The following is a 20200-nucleotide window of genomic DNA, read 5'->3' on the forward strand; positions in this document are numbered from 1 at the left end:
TTTTGGGTGGGGTGTCTATCCCACTAAAAAATAAACAAAAATGTATATAAAAAAGCCAATAAGGACAATAAAATAGAATAATGAAAGATACATGATTAATACAAAAGAAGGCAGGAAAGAAGGAACAAAAACCAGATGGTACAAATAGAAAGCAAAATGTAATATGCTGGATTTAAATCAAATAATACCAACATAACACAAACTCTTTTAGAAAATGGAGAGGGAACATTTCCCAATTTTTTTTCAAAGCCAACATAACTCTGATATCAAAACAGGTCAAGATTATAGACCAATATTAGCAAACTGAATTCAGAAATAAATATAAAAAAGGACAATATATCATAATCAAGTGGGGTTTATCCCAGTAATGCAAGATAAATTTAACATTCAAAATCTAATCAATGTAATTCACCACATCATTAGGAAAAAGGAGAAAACACATATAATCATCTCAATAGAGCAGGAAAAGCATTTAACAAAATTCAACCCCCACTCATGATAAAAACTTACAGCAAACTAAGAACAGAAGAGGATATCCTTAATCCGATAAAGGGAATCTATTAAAAATCTACAGGTAATGTCAAACTTGATGAAACACTAAATCCACTCCCCTACCCTCTAAAGATGGGGAATAAGGCAAGACATCTGCTCTTACTACTTTTATTTGATATTATATTGAATACCGTAGCCAGTACACTAAGCAAGCAAAAGAAATAAAGGCATGAAGATTGGAAAGGAAGGAGTAAAACTGCTCTGTTTATTCCCTGGCAACATGATTGTCTACAAAGAACAGACAGTATATCTGGGGATCTCACTAAATTTAAACAAGGCATTCCCTAAATCTTAGGGGAGTTAACTGAACATAAAATAGAGGACAAATAGGTATGCCTCAACTTAACCACTGGGACTAGTGCCTTGCCTAAATTCCCTATGGTCATAGCACCCATTGCCCTAAATTATCCCATAGAGAGCAAGGAAGCTCTGACCCAATGAGTAAGAAATTAAAATTAATTTGTTGGCATTTGCAAATTGGCTTGACAACAGTATTTCTATATACAAGCAACAAATAACAAGAAAACACAAATTTTAAAACACCATATACGAAAAACATAAAATACTTAGGAATAAATTTAATGAAAGATACACAAGGACTACACACTGAAAATTACAACATGTTACTTAGAGGCATTAAATAAGTAAAAAAAAAAACAAACCATGTTCATGCATGGGAAGACTCAAATATATTATTAAGATATCAATACCAACCATTCTCAAGGATCAATAGATTCAATGCAATACCAAATAAAATCCCAGGAGGATTTTTTGGAGAAATTGAGAACCTGATTCTAAAATTTATATGGAAATGTAAAGAATTTAAAATAGCAAAAATAACGTTGAAAATAAAAACAAGGTTGGAGGACATAAACTGATTTCAAGAGACTTACTATAAAACTACAGTAATTAAGACAGCATGTTATTGGTGTAAAGATAGATAAACAGATCAAAAGAACAGAGGAGAAACTCTAAAAATAAACCTACACATAAAACACCAATTGATTTTTGACAAAAGTGCCAACTAAATTCAATAAGGAAATAATCATCATTGCAAAAATGGTGCTGGAATATCCACATGGAAGAAAATGATCCTCAACTGCATAAATTATAGCATATACAAAAATTAATTTGAAATAGATCACAGACTTAAAACATAAAGCTAAAACTATATTTCCAGATGAAAACACAGAAGAAAATTTTCACAACACTGGGTTAGGCAACATTTCCTAGACAAGACACGAAAAACATTAACCATGAAAGAAAAATTAACAAAGGGGATTTCATAAAAATTCAAACTTTCTCTTCTTCAAAAGATAACAGCAAGAAAATTAAGATCAAATCACACACTGTGAGAAAATATTCACAATACACAGAGGATTTGTATCTGGAATATATAAAAAATTCTTACAATAATGAGACAATCCAATGGACAAAAGTGAACAGACATTTCATAAATAAAGATATACAAATGGCCAAGAAGCACAGAAAAGATGCTCAGCATCATGAGTCATCAGGGAAATACAAATGAAAGCCACAATAATATACTATTTCACATCTACATTTAGAATGCCTAAAATTAAAAATAACTGGAAATACCAAGTGTTGCCAAGGATGTGGAGTAATTGAAACTTGCATATGCTGTTGATGGGAACAAAAAATTGTACATTTGGTTCCAGTTCTGGGTCATCATAACCCACCCTATCTCTCCCACCTAATGCAGCTATAAAACCTAGACAGACTACACAGAGTAGCTATTGGAAGACTCTGAAAAATAACAGAAGCCATTAAACCAACCACCATTAAAATGGTGATGAGTTTACTATTTTTACTTCCTTTGGCATCCTCTGGCTTGAACTCAATACAGTCTGAAACTCGAAGTGGGTATTAGCACAGACAGAAAGACCTCCAGGAGAAGTCCTCTATTCAGGCTTGAGAGTGGAAATAGTGTGAAAATCCCCCTTTTGCTTTTCTCTCGTGTAGCAATCTCAAGCACTCAGGCAATCTCATGGTAGTAGTGGTACAGCAGTAAAGGGGCCCTGAGGAGCTTAAAATTTTGAGGGAGGGAAATCTTCCTCTTCTACCAGAGGAGATGTGGTCTCAACAGTGTGGGGCGAACCATTGTTGATTTTTTTCTCCCTCTGTACTGAACCACTTGGCACTGACACAAAGTAGTCACAGGGTACATGGAAGAGAGGGGTAAAATAAGCCCCTGCTTTCTGTCCTAAGGACCGGAAAAGGAGAGCTCAAAGGGAAATCATAGAAAGGAAAGCAACTCCTTAATATGGTTTATAAACTCCTGGACTTATCCCTGGGCTATGCATGTGTGGATCTGAAGTTCAACAGCATACAGTAGTCCCCCTTGATCTGCGGGGGATACATTCCAAGATCCCCAGTGGATGCCTGAAACTGCAGATAGTACCAAACCCTATATATACTATGTTTTTTCCTATACATACATACCTATGATAAAGTTTGATTTATAAATTAGGCACAGTTAAAGGCTAATAACTAATAATAAAATAGAACAATTATAACAATATGCTGTAATAAAAGTTACCATAGATCTTAGCAATCTCAGCAATTTTTTTCTTTCCTTTAAGTTGGGAACTTTCATCTTTTCACTTAAAGGAAGCACTTTAAGGCTTCTCTTTGACATATCCAAAAAGCCAACATCACTACTCTTATGCTATTATTACTTGAACACAAGCACTATGATAAGACGACAGTTGATCTGATAACCAAGATGGCTACTAAGTGACTAAGAGGTGGGTATAGTACACAGTGTGGATACGCTGGACAGAGGGTTGATTCACGTCGTGGGTAGGATGGAGCGGGACGGCATGAGATTTCATCACAAATCTCAGAATGGCACACAATTTAAAATTTATGAATTGTTAAGAATACAATCCCGTTTACAATCACAACAAAAAGAATAAAATATCTAGGAATAAATTTAATCAGGGAGGTGAAAGACCTATATAATGAAAACTATAAGACGTTATTGAAAGAAATTGATGATGACATAAAGAAATGGAAAGATATTCCATGCACGTGGATTGGAAGAACAAACATAGTTAAAATGTCCATACTACCTAAAGCAATCTACAGATTCAATGCAACCCCAATCAGAATCCCAATGACATTCTTCACGGAAATAGAACAAAGAATCCGAAAATTCATATGGGGCAACACAAGACCCCGAATAGCTAAAGCAATCCTGAGAAAAAACAACAAAGCTGGAGGCATCACAATCCCTGACTTCAAAATATACTACAAAGCTATAGTAATCAAAACAGCATGGTACTGGTACAAAAACAGACACATAGATCAATGGAACAGAACTGAAAGCCCAGAAATAAAACCACACATCTACAAACAGCTAATCTTCGACAAAGGAGCTAAGAATATACAATGGAAAAAGTCTCCTCAATAGACGGTGTTGGGAAAACTGGACAGCCACATGCGAAAGAATGAAAGTAGACCATTATCTTTTGCCACACACAAAAATTAACTCAAAATGGATCAAAGACTTGAAGCTAAGACGTGAAACCATAAAACTCCTAGAAGAAAATACAGTCAGTACACTCTGACATCAGTCTTAGAAGGATCTTTTCGAATACCATATCTACTCGGACAAGGGAAACAAAAGAAAAAATAAACAAGTGGGACTTCATCAGACTAAAGAGCTTCTGCAAGGCAAAGGAAATGAGGAACAAAATGAAAAGACAACCCATCAACTGGGAGAAAATATCTGCAAATCCTATACCCATAATATATAAAGAACTCCCACAACTGAAAAACAAACAAGCAACCTGATCAAAAAATGGGCAGAGGATATGAACATTTTTCCAAAGAAGATATACAGATGGCCAATAGGCACATGAAAAGATGTTCAACATCACTAATCACCAGGGAAATGCAAATCAAAAGTACACTAAGAAATCACCTTACATCCGTTAGAATGGCTATAATCACAAGACAAAAAGAACAAATGTTGGAGAGGTTGTGGAGAAAAGGGAACCCTCATATACTGCTGGTGGGAATGCAAACTGGTGCAGCCACTATGGAGATTTCTCAAAAAATTAAAAATACAAATACCATATGATCCAGCTATCTCACGACTGGGAATGTATCCAAAGAACTTGAAATCAACAACTAAAGAGACTTATGCACCCCTACGTTCGTTGTAGCATTATTCACTATGGCCAAGAAGTGGAAGCAACCCAACTGCCCATCAACTGATGATTGGATAAAGCCATAAAAAAGATAAAATCATCCCATTCGCAACAACACGGATGGACCTTGAGGGTATTATGTTAAGCGAAATAAGCCAGACAGAGAAAGAAAAACACTGTATGATTTCACTCACATGTGGAACATAAACTAACACATAGACAGAGAGAACAGTTTAGTGGTTACCAGGGGGAAGGAGGTTGGGGGGTGGGCACAAGGGGTGAAGGGGCGCATTTATACGGTGACTGACAAATAATAATGTACAAGTGAAATTTCACAATGTTATAAACTATTATGACTTCAATTAAAAAAAAAAGTATGCATTGTTTATTTCTGTAATTTTCCATTTAATATTTTCAGGCCACGGCTGACTGTAGGTAACTGAAACTGCAGAAAGCAAAACCACGGATGAGGGGGGGACTACTGTACCTACATCTTGAGAACTGAAGTATGGGATGCCTACTGCCCAAGTCTCAGACTGGCCACTGGATACACACCTACAGATCAGATCTGAATAGCACTGCAAAAGCTTTGAAAGCTGAACTGACCTGGAACTACAGCCCACTGAAGGCTGGCTGGAATCTGTAACCTGAACCCAAATGGGTTGACTGCCTGATAAAACAAGAACATCATAATTCTCTATAGGATTTAAATGAGACCAGGTATCTCAACACTCTGAAATACAATGCAAAATTATTCAGTACATGAAGAGCCAGAAAAATCTCAAATCACAAAGAACAGACGATCCACTGATATCAATGCCGGGATGAAAGAAATGTTAGAATTATCTGACAAAAACTTTAAAGAAGCTATTATAAAATCCTCCAGCAAGTAAGGGTGGATGTCCTTGAAACAAATGGAAAGCCAAAGTCTCAGCAAAGAAATAGAACATATAGAGAAGAAATTACAGAAATTTTAGAACTACAAAATGATATGACAAGTAAAACACACACTGGACGAGCTCATGTGCAGAAGGAAATGGCAAAGAAAAGACTTAGTGAACTCCAAGATAGAGCAATAGAAATTATTTCATTTGAACAACAGAGGAAAAAAAAAGACTGAAAAAAAAATCAACAGGGTTTCAGGGACCTGTAAGATAATACCAAAATGTTTAACATTTGTGCCATCAGAGATGTAAAAGGAGAGGAAAAAGAGTGTGGTACAGAAAAAATATTTGAAGAAATAAGGGCTGAAAACTCCCCAAATTTGATGAAAGATATAAAAACATTGTTTCTGACTTATGGGGCATAATGATTCAAATAACTGTAGATTTCTCATCAGAAATCATGGAATTCTGAAAGAAGTAGAACATTTTTAAAGTGCAGAAAGAAAAGGACTGTCAACTCAATTCTATGAGCCACAAAAACATCAACTGGACTTCATCAAAATCAAAAACACTTGTCTGCGAAAGACCCTATTAAGAGGATGAAAAGACAAGTCATGTACACTGAGAAAATATTTGCAAATAACATATCCAGCAAAGGCCCATATCCAAAACGTATTAAGAACTCTCAAAACTCAGTAAGAAAACAAACAACCCTATTAAAAAAATCACTTCATCAAAGAGGATGGTAAAAAACCACAAAAGAAGAGAAGCCATTAGTGAAACACAAATGAGAACCATACTGAAATACCACTGTACACCTATAAAAATGGCTATAATATACTGACAATACCACATGTTGGCAAGGATGTAGAGTAACTGGAACACTCCATAAATTGCTAGTGGAAAAACAGTTTAGCATAGTTTAGTCTAAACAGTTGTTACAAAGTTTAACATACACATATATAATTCAGCAATCCCACTCCTGAGTATTTACCCTATAGCATCAAAAATTGGTACACAAATGTTTACAGAAGCTCTAACTGTAATCACCCCAAACTGGAAACAACCAAATTATCTTTCAAAGAGTGAATGCATGGATAAACAAACTGTGGTTATCTGTATAATGGAATTGTAATATAAAGGAATAATAAAAGCAATAATATTGCTTTTAATAAAGCAAAGTAAAAGACTACTGACTCACAAAACATGATGAATGAATCTTAAATGTGTTTTGCAAAGCAAAAGAAGCTAAACCCAAAAGGCTGTCACATATTTTATGATTTCATTTATATGACACTCTGGAAAGGCAAAACTAGAGGGAAGAAAATAGACCAAGAACTGCCAGGGGTCAGGAGAGGGACTGTCTATAAAGGGAAGGCATGTGGGAATTTTTGGATTGATGGAAATGCTTTGTATGTGGTTCACAACAAAAAAGTGGATTTTACAGTATGTAAAGTAAAAAAAAATTAACCAAGATGTTGGGGGTGAATGGAATGCAGGATGTGACAAATGAATCTAACTATATTATAAATGAATCATACTCACACAGAAGGGTCTAGGGAAGAAAGAAGCTGACCTAAGAAACATCAGCAAACAGCGTTTTGACTGGATACTATAATGGCAAATTCAAAAGATACTACACATAAACACTGTACTCTAGTTGGAGAACTTGCTTCTCACCTGGGTATGGGTTAAGAATTCTAAAACTACTTTATTTATATATTAGGGAAAATATATTATAGAGAGGAGAGCCAGGTTTATCACCATTGGAGAAAGAAGTTACAAAGAATGAAAGAAAACAGGCTAGAATCAACCCTGTCGTTCTGGATTAGTTGGAGGTATCAATACTGACTTCTGGTTTAAAAAAAAATACACACACACACACACACACACACACTAATAGAGATGGAAATAAATGTAGATGTAGGTATATGCACAAGTTAATATACATACATATAATTCTTAGCTTTATTCATTGAGAGGGGCTATAAGCAGTGACATCCTAGAAGCAATGAGCAAACCTGGCACTTATATCTTCGTTTCTAAATACTATTCTCCATTGTTGAAAGTGGGGTATTGAAGTCCCCTACTATTAGAGTACTGTTGTCTATTTCTCCCTTCAGATACGTCAGTATTTGCTTAATATATTTAGGTGCTCCAATGTTGGGTGTGTATATATTTACGATTGTTATGCCTTCTTGATGAATTGACCCCTTTATTATAATATAATAACCTTCTTTGTCTCTTGTTACTGTTTTTGTCTACAAAGTCCATTTTGTCTGATGTAAGTATAGCTACCCCTGCTCTCTTTTGGTTTCCACTTGTATGGAATAACTTCTTCCGTCCCTTCACTTTGAGCCTATGTGTCCTTAAAGCTGAAGTAAGTCTGCTGCAGGCAGTATATAGTTGAGTCTTGATTTTTTTTACATCCAGTCACTCTATGCTTTTTGATTGGAGAATTCAATTCATTTACATTTAGAGTAATTATTGATAGGTAAGGACTTACTATTAATTGTTTTCTGGTTGTTCTGTAGTTTTCTTGTTCCTTTCTTCTCTTGCTGCCTTCCTTTGTGAATTGGTGATTTTCCACTGTGATATGTTCTGATTCCCTTCTCTGTATCTTTTGTGAATCTACTATACATCTTCGCTTTACAGTTACCATGATGCTTACATAAAACACTTTATAGATATAACAATCTATTATCCATGATAACAACTTAACTTCAATCACACACAAAAACACTGACCTTTTAGTCCCTCTACTTTTACGTTTTTAAATACTCCACTTCCAATAACAAATAGATCATCCAGACAGGAAAATTAACAAGGAAACATTGGACTTGAATCATACTTTAGACCAAATGGACCTGACAGACTTATACAGAACATTCCATCTAACAGCAGCAAAATACACATTCTTTTCAAGCATGCATAGAACATTCTCCAGCACAGATCATGTGATAGGTCATAAAACAAATCTTAGTAAATTTAAGAAAACTGAAATCATGCCAAGTATCTTTTCCAAGTACAATGATATGAAACTAGAAATCAATACCAGGAGGAAAGCAGGAAATTTTATAAATATATGGAAATTAAACACCACAATCCTGAACAAAAAATGTGTCAAATTAAAAATGAAAAGGGAAAGCAAAAAATATCTTGAAACAAACAAAAATGGAAACACAACCTATCAAAACCTATGGGATGTGGCAAAAGCAGTTCTAAGAGGGAAGTTCATAGTGATAAATGACTATATTAAGAAAAAAGAAAGGTCTCATAAAAATAACCTAACTTTACACCTCAAGGAACTAGAAAAAGAAGAATAAACCAGCCTAAAGTTAGCAGAGGGAGGAAATAACAAAGATCAGAGCAGAAATAAATGAAAAAGAGACCAGAAAAACAACAGAAAAGATCAATGAAACTAAGATCTAATATTTCCAAAAGATAAACAAAATTAACAAATCTTTACTAGACTAAGAAAGAAAAAGAGAAGACTCAAATAAATAAAATGGGAAATGAAAGAGAAGACATTACAACTGATACCACATAAATACACAGGATCGTAAGAGACTCTTACAAACAATTATATGCCAAAAAATTGGATAACCCAGAAGAAATGAATAAATTCCTAGAAACATACAACTTACCAATCGTGAAGAAGTAGAAAATATGAACAGACCAATAATGAGTAAGGAGATTGAATCAGTAATCAAAAACCTCTCAACAAAGAAAAGTCCAAGACCAGATGGTTTCACCAGTGAATTCTACTAAACATTTAAAGAAGAACTAACACCAATCCTTCTCAAACTTGTCCAAAAACTGAAGAGGAAGGAACACTCCCAAACTCATTTTACAAGGCCAGCATTACCCTGATACCAAGCCAGATGAGGACACTGTAAGAAAACTACAGACCAATATCCCTGATGAATGTAGACACAAAAATTCTCAACAAAATATTAGCATACCAAATTCAACAGCACATTAAAAGAATCACGCACCATGATCCATTGGGATTTATCCCTGGGATGCAAGGATGGTTCAACATTTGCAAATCACTATCTCATATACCACACTAATAGAATGAAAGATAAAAATCATATGATTATCTCAATAGAAGCAGAAAAAGCATTTGACAAAACACAACATTCTTTCATAATAAAAATTTTCAACAAATTGGTTATAGAACATACTTCAACATAATAAAGGTCACGTATGACAAATCCTTAGTTAATATCATCCTCAATGGTGAAAGGTTGAAAGCTTTTCCCCTAAGATCAGAAACTAGATAAGGGCGCTCACTCTCACCGCTCTTATTCAACACAGTACTGGAAGTCCTAGCCAGAGCAATCAGGTAAGAAAAAGAAATAAAAGGCATCCAAATAAGAAAGGAAGAATTAAAATTGTCTTTGTTTGCAGATGAAATGATCTTGTATACAGAAAACCGTAAAGAGTCCACCAAAAAACTGTTAGAACCAATCAATGAATTCAGTAAAGTTGCAGATACAAAATCAACATACAAAAATCAGTTGTGTTTCTATACACTAACAACAAAATATTTGAAAAAGAAATAAATAAAACAATCCTATTCACAATAGCATCAAAACCAATAAAATACCTAGGAATTAATTTAACCAAGGAAGTGAAAGATCTGTACACTGAAAACTACAAGACTTTGATGAAAGAAATTGAGGAAGACACAAACAAATGGAAAGATATCCCTTGTTTGTGGACCAGAAGAATTAATATTGTTAAAATGTCCATACTACCCAAAGCCATCTATAGATTCAATGCAATCCTTATCAAAATTTCAATGGCATTTTTCATAGAAAGAGAAAAAACAATCCTAAAATTTGTATGGTGTCACAAGAGCTCCTGAATAGCCAAAGCAATTCTGAGAAAGAAGAACAAAAGACTGGAGGCATCACACTTTCTGATTTCAAACTATACCACTAAGCTATGGTAATCAATAAACAGTATGGTACCGGCATAAAAATAGACACAGAGACCAACGGAACAGAACAGAGAGCCCAGAAGTAAATCCCCGCATATACAGTCAACTAATATTTGACAAGGGAGCCAAGAGTATACAATGGGGAAAGGATAGTCTCTTCAATAAATAGTGCTGGGAAAACTGGATAACCACATGCAGAAAAATGAAATTGGACTCCTATCTTACACCACTCACAAAAATTAACTCAAAATGGATTAAAGACTTAAACATAAGTCTTAAAACTGTAAAACTCCTAGAAGAAAACATAGGGAAAAAACTCCTTGACATTGGTCTTAGCAATGATTTTTTGGATGTGACACCAAAAGCACAAGCAACAAAAGCAAAAATCAGTAAGTGGGACTACATCAAATCAAAATTCTTCTGTACAGCAAAAGAAACAATCAACAAAATGAAAAGGTAACCTGCAGAATGGGAGAAAATATTTGCAGACTATATATCTGATAAAGGATTAGTATCAAAAATATATAAAGAACTCATACAACTGAATAACAAAAAAACAAACAATCCAATCCAGTTCAAAAATGGGCAGAGGAAATGAACAGACATCTTTCCAAAGAAGACATACAAATGGGCAAGAGGTACATGAAAAGGTGCTCAACATTGCTAATCATCAGGGCAATACAAATCAAATCCACAATGAGATATCACCTCACACCTATTAGAATGGCTATTATCAAAAAGACAAGAGATAACAACTGTTTGCAAGACTGTGAAGAAAAGGGAACCCTTGTGCACTGTTGGTGGGAATGTAAATTAGGTATAGCCACTATGGAAAACAGCATGGAGGTTCCTCAAAAAATTAAAAAACAGAACTCTCATATCTAGCAATCTCATTTCTAGGTATACATCCAAAAGAAATGAAAATGGGATATTGAAGGGATATCTGCACTCTCATGTTTACCACAGCATTATTCACAGTAGCCAAGACACAAAAACACTCTAAGTGTCCATCAACAGATGAATGGATAAAGAAGATGTGGTATAATATACAAAAGAATATTATTCAGCCAATAGAAAGAAGGAAATCCTGTCATTTGCAGCAACATAGGTGGGCATCATGCTAAGTGAAATAAGTCAGATAGAGAACTACAAATACTGTATGATATCACTTATATGTGGAATTTAAAAAAGATGAACTCGTACAAACAGAGTAGAGTGGTGGTTGCCTGGGGATGGGGGAAACGGGGAGATATTGGTCAAAGGGTACAAATTTCCAATTACAAGATGAATAAGTTCTGGGATCTATGCACAGCATTGTGATGATAGTTAATAATATTGTATTATACACTTGAAAGTTGTTACGAGAGTAGATTTTAAATGTTCTCACCACGAAAAAGTAACATCATTATGTGACATGATGGAGGTGTTAGCTAATGCTATGGTGGTAACTGTTTTGCAATACAGAAGTATATATCAAATCAACACATTGTAAACTTGTAAACTTACACAATGTTATATGCCATTTATACCTCAATAAAGCTGGAAAAAAAAGAAAAAAGAAAAAAATCCTATTTTCCAAAAGAAAAGAAACAAGTGTTCTTTGGAGAAATAGTTGATTTCAGGGCTGGGGCAGGGTAAAGGAGCCAATATGAAAGTGTTCTCAATAGCCAAAACTGAAACAATTTTTGAGTAGTACTGGATTTATAATCCAAAGAATGAAATAAATGCCCCTGAGTCCATACTGGTATACACGAATAAGTAAAGAAATAAATAAATGGGGGAGGAACAACAGCTCTTGCTTATAGAAAAATTCCAATTAATAAATGTGGAAGAAATGATAGAAATTTTAAAACTCCATTAGAATACCAGAGTAATAATTGCTACAGGCAAAATCCACTGATGGATGCTAAAATCAGTGATCAAAGTTTAAGCACAAACAGAATATTTGCATAGTCTGTCAGTATCTCCCTCAAATATTTAATATTTACAAAGGAAAAACAGTCACTTTACAGTGGAGAATCCTGGTAGACACCACTTTAACCAAGTGATCAAGGTTAACATCACCAGTTATGCATATCAACATATAATGTGCTCCCTGATGAGAGGCATAAAGAACGCATAACTTCAATCTAATCTTGAGGCAACATCAGACAAAGCCAAATCCAAAGACTTTCTCCAAAATAACTAATCGATTCTCTTCAAAGTGTCAAAGTCATGAAAAACAAAAAAAAATTGAGAAACTACCACAGATTGGACAAGACTAAGGAGACAAGACAACTAAAATGCAAGGAGGGATCTTGTGTTAGATGTGAAACAGAAAAGGTTCATTTATGGAAAAACCAGATGAAATCCAAATCAGTTTATACTTTAGCTATAACTTTATACGAAGGATAATTTCTTAGTTTTAGCAAATGTTTTACGGTTATGATGTCATGATAAGATGTTAACATAAGGTGAAGCTTTGGTAAAGGGCATATTGGCAACCTCTAAGACATCTCCCAATGATTTCTGCTTCCTGATATTCATGCCCTTGTGTAATCCTTAACCCTTGAGGGTAGACTGGAAATAGTGATTCATTTCTATCAAACAGAATGTGGCAGAGTGGTGAGATTCACTCCAATAGGTTACAACAAGACTGTGGCTTTTGTCTTAGGCACCCTCTCTTGCTCTCTCTCTCACTCACTCTGAGGGAAGCTAAGCTGTCATATTTGAGCTGCTTTATGGAAGGAAGGAACTGATAAATAAATGACAAGCAATAGGATATACTGGACCACATGAGGAAGCCATTTGGTGTAAAACTAATTCAGCCTGACCTTGTTTTTCCAAAAGGGCCTGTGGCCTTTGAACATGCATTGTATACCTGCTTTAAGCAATTAACACGTCCCAAAGACAAGAACAAATGCCCTTAAGATAAGGATGCAACTTCCCCCACATTGGCATTTCTTTAAGGATAAGCATTTCTCCCTAGGCTAGGATTTGATTGCTGCACTCATCCTGTGACCATCCAACTCAAGACAACAGACCTGCTACCTGCCGTGTCCATCAATTGCTCTGACAGGGCAATCTCGTGACTATTGTAAAAGAGACATTGCAATCATACGTGATATATGCTCTTTGACGGTATATAACCGCTCTGTACACTCCACTTCTTTGGTGCCCTTCCTTCCTTGGGGAAGGAAGGCCCCAGGCTATATAGTCTTCAAATTTGGCTCATAATAAACTCATCCCAATTTTGATTTATAGATTGATTATGGATTAGCTGCGTTGACAGAACTGACATCTGGCCCACAGCCATGTGGGCCAGGAAGCACATCCTTTCAGTCAAGCCTTGAGATAAGACCACAGTCGCAACCAATACCTTGTTTGCAACCTAGTAAGAGACCCTGAGCCAGAAGCACCCAGCTAAGCTACACCTGGATTTCTGACCCACAGAAACTTTAGGATAATATTTATTGTTTTTTTTTTTTAATTATTTATTTATTTATTTATTTTTCCCCCAAAGCCCCAGTAGATAGTTGTATGTCATAGCTGCACATCCTTCTAGTTGCTGTATGTGGGACGTGGCCTCAGCACGGCCGGAGAAGCGGTGCGTCGGTGAGCGCCCGGGATCCGAACCCGGGCCGCCAGCCGCGGAGCGCGTGCACTTAACCGCTAAGCCATGGGGCCGGCCCTATTTATTGTTTTAAGCTGCTACATTTCAGAGTAATATGTTACATAGCAAGAGATAATACAGGAACTCTTTCCACTGTTTGTGCAACTCCTCTCTGCAAGTCTAAAATTATCTCACAATAGACAAGTTTAAAAATACTTAATACATATATACTTAACACTTGTTTTATGAATAGATATATGAATATATACACATATACCCACAGAAAAGTGTGTATGTGTATATATAGCTTGAATTATTTATGGACTCTGGAGTCAGACAAACCTAGGTTCAAATGCCACCTCCAACACTTAATGACCATGTTATCTTGGGCAAAACACTTAATTTCTCTAAGTATTAGGTTTTTAAAATCTATAAATTGAGGTAATAATATCTATCCTTGATGATGAAACTAAGTATAAAATGATATAAGCATCCACTACAATGCCTGGCATTTTGTACGTTCTGAACAAATGACATTATTCTTAGTTCATATTTATAATCATCTATTATTTTCTTCTCATTCAAGGAATTCAGCTCCAATAACTTGGCATTTTATCACTTTGAAGAGTTTAAGCATTGTATATAAACTTGTCAATGTTTTAATTTCTAAACATTTTTCAAAATAACTAGTATCGGTAATGATCTCTATAGCACCCTACCATTTATAACACTGAAACCAGAGAAGGACTTTGTTTTTTTTGCTCCAATCCAATTCTCAATTAGCAACCTGTAGAGCTATAAGAGACCTTTCAGCTTTCCAACCCTCTCCTTCCACCATCATCCACATATGAGTGCCAAAGATATTAAATGACTTGTCCAAGAGGATAGATGGTAGTAGAGCTGAAGTAGGATTCAAGATTCAGGGAGACAGTACCATGTGGTGAACAAGCTCTTGATTTGATAAAACAGACTGTATTTGAATGCCCATTCTGAAGCTACAAATAGCATTACTTGAGGCAATGCTGTTTGCTGACAAAGTAGCAATGTCAGTGTCTCAGTTTCCTAGACGGTAAATTATGATACCACCACCTACCTCATATGGTTATCATGAATATTAAACAAGATAACATATGTAAGTCTCTCATTGCCATGACTACCACATATGGATGTTGAATGAACATTTTTTCCCTTCCTCTCTTCCAAGCCCAGTGCTCTCCACCATGATATACTGCCTTCTCAACTATAAAGTGGAAATACTAAATACACAGAGTAATTCTGTTTAGCCATACTGGGAGACTCATTAACGTAAAATTGAATTAATGACAGTCTTAAAATTAGGCTGAATAATTTAAATCTAATGGATTTATCCCTGAACTGGGTTTCTCTTCCTACAACACACTGTGAAGTGAGGCGTCACATCAGGGAGCACATTATGTTACTATGCATTACTGGTGATGTTAACCTTGATAACTTGGCTAAAGTGATGTCTGCTGGGATTCTCCACTAGAAAGCTATCGTTTTTTCATTGTAAATACTAAATATTTGAGGAGAATCATGAAACGAAAACAGAGAGCGAGCAAGTGCGCGCACAAGCCAGCAAGCAGGACACCAAGCGCATGCATGCAGTCCCTCCCAAAGCCTGGTCTTCAATGAATCTCCAACACAATATATAAGGAATTAGTAAATCGTACCAAGGGATGATCAAGGATTCTTCTCAAAGTAATCCAGTGTTTTAAATACTTGATGGCAAGTCTTGTCAAAAGCCCTTTCAAAGTATAAATATGTTACTTTCAGATGTTCTCTTACTTATGTATTTATCCTTTGAAAGACTTCCAGCAGATCACTCAGATACAACCTCCCCTGAGAGAAATCATACTGCCTTTCCCCCAAGAACTTACATTTGCTTAAGTATTTTAAACCCTTTATCACAAATTCCATCAGCTTGCTTGTGATCACAATGAGACTCACCGATCTGCAGATACCGGAGTCCCTTCTGGATTGGAATATCCTTCCAAATCTGAAATGTTCACTTGTGTTTGCCTTGAGGTTACTATCTGGCTATTCTGAAAAGGTATGGTTTTCAAGTCCTCAGTAATAATATTACCATCTAGAAGAGACTGTACAACTTGGAAGTCCAGTGAAGATTTAGGTCCTAGAAAACCTAAAGGTTCTTGATCCTGTGCTACAGGTTTACTGGTCAATAATTTGGAGGTTGGTTCCAATGATCTTGAAGATATGGTTTGTAGGTCAGAGTTAAACTCACTATTCATCCTTGTTTTAGAAGCAGGATCCAACAAATGAAATCTTTTATCTAAGGTTCCACTATCCAACTTGGAAGGAGTCTTGGGACCAAGAGTTATACGAACACAAGAAAGTGCTTTTCTATTTGAAGGTGGAGTAGATGCAGATGTTACTAACGTACACTGATTTGGGGCTGATTGGGAAACCACATTATTGAACTTGGCTTCAACATTCATATTAGAAATGTGTGATTTAGGCTTATGTTGATTATTCTTTTCTACTACACAATTCTGACCTTGAGGAAGGGGGGAATCGTGTTTTCTCATGGGATCTACATCTAGGACTTTGCTTTGTTCAAAGAGCTGACGTTGTTCAAGAAAAATAGAAGAAGGAAGGTCTGAAGCTATATAATCCTGACCTTGAGGAAGAGGAGAGTGGTTTTCTCTCATCGGATGATCTACATGTGGGGCTTTGCTTTGCTCAAAGAGTTGTTTTTCAAGAAAAATACGACACGGAAGGTTTGGAGCTACATAATCCTGATGTTGAAGAGAGGGAGAATGGTGTTTTCTCACATGGTGATCTGCATGTGGGACTCTGCTTTGATCAAAGAGCTCTCGTTGTTCAAGAAAAATGTGCAAAGGAAGATCTGGAGTTCTATTTACAGTCTTCTCTTTTACTCCTAGTGTGGAACTTGGTCTGCCCATGCTAATGAGGGGATGGTTATCAGAAAAATGAACTTCCTTGAAATTGCTACGATTTGCACTGGTACTGGGCTCAGAATGACTGCCTCTAAAATCTGATCTCTCTAAGAGTTTTTCTTCTTGGTGAGAATGTTCAACAGATAATTTTTGGCTTTGCCTACTACTTTCTGCTAAAATAGTCACAGCTTTATCTGGTGAATGACTAATGATTTTAAATGATGAAGGGGAAGAGGTTTTCTGTTTTAGATCTCTAGGAGGATTTTGCTCTTCAGTGAAATGAGAATTAAATACCCCCACAGATGCTCCAGTACACTGGCTACCTTCAGTAACACCAACCTTAAGAACAGAGGAATCTGAAAAGCATTTAGAATGTTGGTGAGATGAAAAAGTGATGGAGGTAGTAAAGTTTTTCATGGGTTCTGGGGACACCATTTGTGATGAATTACAATCAATTTCTTCAGGTGGCACACAAGCAGGTTCTAATTCCGACAGCCAAGGGTTCATCTTTTCACGGAATGGCATTCGAAGTCCCCTGCTAATTTTGAAGTCATCAGCTGTAAAGTTTTGAAATGGGGAATGACTTTGTAACTGCAAGGAGTTCCAAACCTCGAAATGGGGGCTGTTCTGATTTAGTGATTTGGAAAGGTTGATGTGCCTGGTTCTCCACAATGATTGGCTCTGATGTCCTCTGATCATTTCTGAGGGATCAGCAGATCTGAAAACACAAGGATGGCTGTCCAGCTGTGGTTGTTCAGCAGTTAGAGTCCTGAAGCATCCTTTTTCATGGCTCTCAATAATAATGTGACTACATACGGCTTCTGGCTCGCATCCTATTCCCCGTGGACTCTGGAAACTCTAGAAGATATAAACAAGTTCTTACTTGAAGTAGTCCAAACAGTTATATAAAATCAGTTTTATATCCAGGCTATGATTTGACCATGAAGGCCATTTTGATCTTTTACAATAAAACAGGTAAGAACAACAAGAAAGAGACAGTTAACTATAGAATAAAATGGCTCTTGATAACTAAGACCATGCAGTTAATTTCTTCTAAAAAATTTTCACTAAAGTAACAAAAGCAAAGACTACTGTTGTCCACCAGTATTCTCACAGTTTTTCTTTTAGCAACAGAAGTCTCTCACTCCAACTTTAGCTGGTCACATGGCCACGAAGCTGGAGACATTTCCAGTTTCTATTGCAGCTAGGTGTGACCATACAACTAGGTTTAGGCCTATAGGATATGCGCAAAAACAGTAAGTACAACTTCTGCTTCCTGTCCTTAAAAAAATCAGGTTCTCGACCTCCATGTTCCCCTACTATCACCATCACTACCATCACCGTTACTCCTGCCAGCTGAAAACGGTGATGTTAGAACAACCTTGGAAGCCACGTGTAAGGACAGCTTGGCTGCCCCGTCAGCTTGGGTCCTTGGATGACCTCAAGGCGCAGAGCTCCCTTTCCTATCCTGGACTATCACATGAGAGAAAAATAAAACTCTACCTTATTTGAGCCATTGTATTTTTGGGTTTCTTTGTTACAGAAGCTTGGCCTACACCCTAGTATTTTACCACAAACAATAGGAAAAACAACTAGTACCTCTTCCTGGGGTATAGGATCAGTGCCTAAAGCTACCATTAGGATAAAATTTCTTAGAGATTTCTGTGTTTTATCTATAAAGTCATAACTTGGCATTCTACTTGATGATATAGCCACATTTGATTTCATATAAAAACATTTTAAATTATGCTTCCACTTCCCACATAAGAGAGTAGATGTATTTTTCCCTATTCCTCCTGCTAGGTACAACTAAAAATGCTGGACATCACATATAAAACAAACTTAAGAAGAAACTGAAAGAGGGGCCAGCCCGGTGGCGCAGGCGGTTAAGTGTGCGCGCTCCGCTGCGGCGGCCCGGGGTTCGCTGGTTCGGATCCCGGGCGCGCACCGAAGTACTGCTTGGTAAGCCATGCTGTGGCGGCGTCCCATATAAAGTGGAGGAAGATAGGCACTGATGTTAGCCCAGGGCCGTCTTCCTCAGCAAAAAAAAGAGGAGGATTGGCGGATGTTAGCTCAGGGCTGATCTCCTCACAAAAAAAAAAAAAAAAAAACTGAAAGATGTAGAGAAGAAGGTAGACTGGCTAGGGACCTTGGGACCTGAGGAATGACATGGTAAGTGAGATCCCTGGGGTTTCTCTTTACTTCATATATCCCAGACTTGGAGCTGAAGAAGCCAGCAACACAGGAACAAAGGGCACAGACAAAAGCTCTAAAAAAAACACCTGCTCTCATTATCTAAAAAAACACTAAAGGTGAAGTCTAGCAGGACAGAAAACTTTTAGACAATAACTGCTCTATTTCAGCCAAACACCACAGAAAAAAATTCACACCCACACAAGCAAAGGCCAAGTGAGGAGCCTAGACTTCTACCCTTGCAAAACTATACTGAGGCACCTCAACATCCAGGCCAACATGGTACTAGAGATGGCCAAGTAGGAGCCCAGGACTTATTTTCACCCCTGCTGGCTAGTAATGAGCTAATTCTTACGTGGTGTCAGTGGTGTCAGTGGAGACCACACGGGAAACTGGACTTTCATTCCCACTCAGAAATAATGAGGTGCCCCATTCTCTCCCAGCTACAGACTGGAAGAAAATATTTGCAAATTCCATATCCAATAAAAGACTTGTATCTAACATATAAAGAACTCTCAAAACTCAACAGTAAAAAAAAAAGACAATCCAATCAGAAAAATGGGCAATAAACATAGACATTTCACTGAATAGGATAGAGATGGGAAATAAGGGCATGAAAAGATGTTCAACACCATTAATCATTAAGGAAATGCAAATTGAAACCACAATAAGATATCACTCCATACCTATCAGAATGGCTAAAATAAAAAATAGAGACAACACCAAATGCTAGTAAGGCTGTGGAGTAACAGGATCACTCACACATTACTGGTGTGAATGTAAATGGTTCAACTACTCTGGAAAATGGCATGGCAGTTCTCAAAAAACTAAGCATACAACTACCATATGACCCAGCGATAGCACTTCTGTTCCCACAGAAACAAAGACTTATGTTCACCAAAAACCTGCAC

The 20200-nt window shown here is 36.6% G+C and overlaps 1 protein-coding gene across 8 annotated transcripts in view; it reads right to left on the bottom strand.

Annotated features, from left to right (window-relative positions):
• Positions 1 to 20200, bottom strand: part of ALMS1 (ALMS1 centrosome and basal body associated protein) — a 228084-nt gene that overhangs the window by 112218 nt on the left and 95666 nt on the right. For 7 of the 8 annotated variants that reach the window (XR_009221653.1, XM_058550936.1, XM_058550939.1 and 4 more), the window contains exon 10: positions 16126 to 17954. The exons of the other annotated variant lie outside the window; for it this stretch is intronic. Coding sequence is in view for 6 of the 7 variants with exons in the window: in XM_058550936.1 (XP_058406919.1) it covers positions 16126 to 17954 (1829 nt within the window). In the remaining variant the exon portion in view is untranslated. The remainder of the gene's footprint in view (positions 1 to 16125; positions 17955 to 20200) is intronic. 8 annotated transcript variants of the gene reach the window in all.

Source organism: Diceros bicornis, chromosome 12, assembly GCF_020826845.1.
Source record: "Diceros bicornis minor isolate mBicDic1 chromosome 12, mDicBic1.mat.cur, whole genome shotgun sequence".
Lineage (NCBI taxonomy): Eukaryota > Metazoa > Chordata > Mammalia > Perissodactyla > Rhinocerotidae > Diceros > Diceros bicornis.